The 3,290-nt window shown below is 28.6% G+C and overlaps 1 protein-coding gene across 2 annotated transcripts in view; it reads left to right on the forward strand.

The window, feature by feature from the left end:
• zmp:0000001301 (rho GTPase-activating protein gacHH) overlaps positions 1–1,931 on the forward strand; it is an 11,536-nt gene extending 9,605 nt beyond the window's left edge. Inside the window, exons 15-18 of one of the 2 annotated variants that reach the window (XM_052116873.1) lie at positions 456–556; positions 646–730; positions 907–1,011; positions 1,589–1,931. In XM_052116873.1, coding sequence (XP_051972833.1) covers positions 456–556; positions 646–730; positions 907–1,011; positions 1,589–1,693 — 396 coding nt within the window. In that variant the 3' untranslated portion in view covers positions 1,694–1,931. The remainder of the gene's footprint in view (positions 1–455; positions 557–645; positions 731–906; positions 1,012–1,588) is intronic. The other variant, XM_052116874.1, reaches the window with a different exon arrangement.
• Positions 1,932–3,290: the final 1,359 nt, after the last annotated feature.

Consider the following 3,290-nt stretch of genomic DNA (forward strand, 5'->3'; position numbering starts at 1 on the left):
ATATACCACAGTATATATATATATATATATAATTTTTTAATATCTTCATATATGCAAAATAGCCCTTTAAGGATATATAGGATCTTGTGTGTGTGTATGTATGTATATATAAATGATGTCCATAAAAATAATATTTAACCTTTTTTTTAAGATTTACGCCTTTCAATTTCATAACAAAATTCCATCAAACTGAATTGTGTAATGTTTACCAAAATTAAATTAATAAAACTGTTATTTTATTAAAGATTATTCCGTTCAATTCGATGGAATTTTGTTGCAAACTGAAATGTGTAAATCTTTAAATAATGTTTTGAGTGTAAATGTAAGGATGTAAAGGATGTTGTACTTTTAAGGATATATTTAGGATTTATATGCACTGCTAAACCTTATTGCATTTTGTGTATGCACAAATATGGAAATGTAGCATACAAGACAATAATATCACTTTCATTCAGGCGACAGGTCATAGAGATTTCACCGCAGTGCGTGATGAGGCCCTGAACATGATCCATAAAGCGTTTGCCATGTTAGATGAGGAATTCCTCAAACTAGACAGGTAAAAAAATCCTTTTTGAATGTTTGATTTGAAGGTATGTATCTAAAACACATCTAAGGCGAAACTGATTCTGCATCCTCTTAAAACAGAGAGAAGGCGGCACTCGTGCGGGACACTGAGGCTCTGCAAATAGAGAGAGATGCTCAAAATGAACATCTCCTGAGACAGAAACAGGTTTGAGTCCCATTTCACACGTGTAACAAAGTCACGGCCTCCCAAATCAACGTCAACAACATTTGTGTTCGTTTACTCAGTCCTTTAAACGTTACATTGTTAGATTATGTGTCTTGGTCGTTCTTGTTCTTCACAATAGATGAAGGAAGTTTGTGGTTGTGGTTGTGATTGGACAGGAAATTCACGAAATGCTGGAAAGACACAAAGCTCAGAACGAGGCTTGGCTGCGAGCGCGAGCAGACGAGAATGACAAGGAGAGGAAGGAGCTGTGTAAACTGAGGGTGTGTGACCTTAACATAACCACAAACAGTCCCTTTGCCATGGGGGTAGAAGTCTTGAGAAGACTTTTGGCGTAAATCTGGTCCACTTAATGGCTTTTAGTAGCCAAGAACTGCCCACTTATACAGGAAGAGACCGTATAAATGACAGTTAAAGCGACCAATCACAGTGTTTGTTTTTACATGCCGTTTAAGGGCGGGCAAATTTGAAACAGGTGATAGAAAAACTGAACGTTTGAATGTGGCAGAAAACGTTAAAAATGGCCAAAAATGCATCGTCAGATGGCCAGTATTTAATGTTATATAAAATATTTACATTTTAAATCTTCGAAACACTGCTTATACATCAAGTTATTGTGTTAATTGGCTTTAAAAGTCAGTTTCAAGTCAGCCGTGGTTTCGTAAACAAGCTTTTTTCTCACACTGTTGTGAATGGAATACTTGACCACAGTCATGACTTTAGAAAATGACTCACAACACTCTGGAAAATGTCTCATTTCATGCATGAGGAGACAGCTGTTTAGCATTTAAAGGTACCTCATCACCCCGCCAGCTCATTTATTTCATGTGAATGTTCCAGGATGAGGTGTTGCTCGAGCAGGACAAACTGAAAGAGGAGCAGAGCAACATCCAAAAACGCAGTGAGCAGCTCCTGTCCATTATGCAGCAGTTCAAAGGCATGTGAAGACACTTGTCTCCATGGCAACCGCAGAGGGAGACGGGCCGAGTTTTGTTTGGGAAACAGGGAGATGATTGATGCCACTCCCTTACTGTGATTTTTGGGTTTGCTCGTGTGTCTGATCATGTGTCTGTGTGTGTTAATGGATGTCACTACGTATTAGACAATGTCATTACTAAAGAACAGAATGTGTTTATAACAGGGTTAAAAAGAAACTCTCTAATGATTTATTTGATGAGTAAACCTTTTGTTTACCACCTGGTGCTTGTCTTGTGTTTTATTTGATTGAAACTGAGAGCTGTGGATCAGACGTTTGGTGCTTCTGGCTTTATCCTTTGCATTTGGTAAAACTTTGCAATATGGTATTTGGTTAATGTTGTCTGGTTATCAGATCAGTGTAACTATGGAAATATAAAAACTGGGTTCAAATATTTTATAGCCTATTTTTCAGAATTACGCATTTCAGTTTCAAAACAAAAATTCCATGAAATTACATTTTGTAACTTTTGTTAAATTAAATGTATAAAACTTTAAATATTATATATATATATATTATATATTTTTTATTATTATTATTATTATTATTTTGTTAAAGATTACTCAATTAAATTTTGTAACTTTTACTAAATTAAATGTATAAAACTTTAAATATTATATATATATATATATATTTTTATTTTTTATTATTATTATTTTGTTAAAGATTACTCAATTAAATTTTGTAACTTTTACTAAATTAAATGTATAAAACTTTAAATATTATATATATATATATATATTTTTATTTTTTATTATTATTATTTTGTTAAAGATTACTCAATTAAATTTTGTAACTTTTACTAAATTAAATGTATAAAACTTTAAATATTATATATATATATATTTGTATTTTTTTATTATTATTATTTTGTTAAAGATTACTCAATTAAATTTTGTAACTTTTACTAAATTAAATGTATAAAACTTTAAATATTATATATATATATATATATATTTTTTTTTATTATTATTATTTTGTTAAAGATTACTCAATTAAATTTTGTAACTTTTACTAAATTAAATGTATAAAACTTTAAATATTATATATATATTTTTTTATTGTTTTTTTTTATTATTATTATTATTTTGTTAAAGATTACTCAATTAAATTTTGTAACTTTTACTAAATTAAATGTATAAAACTTTAAATATTATATATATATATATATATATATATATATATATATATATATATATATATATATATATTAATTTTTATTATTATTATTTTGTTAAAGATTACTCAATTAAATTTGATTGTATTTTGCTATGAAATTGAAATATGTAAATCATAAAATATATTTTTTGGGTGTAACAATACCTTTAAAACATAACAATCTGAACTATTTGATATTATTACTTGTTTGACAAAATTTTTGCATTATATTTAGTCATTTAGATGATTTTAGTCGAAGCAACTTACAAATGAGGAAAAGCATGACATTTTTAATTATAGAAAATGTTAAGTATTTTATGTACCTGAGATAGTGAATCATAAATATATACTGTACACTAAAATAAATATATTTTAACCTATTTTTAATATTTATGCATTTCAGTTTCA

This window comes from Xyrauchen texanus, chromosome 44 (assembly GCF_025860055.1).
Source record: "Xyrauchen texanus isolate HMW12.3.18 chromosome 44, RBS_HiC_50CHRs, whole genome shotgun sequence".
Taxonomy (NCBI): Eukaryota; Metazoa; Chordata; class Actinopteri; order Cypriniformes; family Catostomidae; genus Xyrauchen; species Xyrauchen texanus.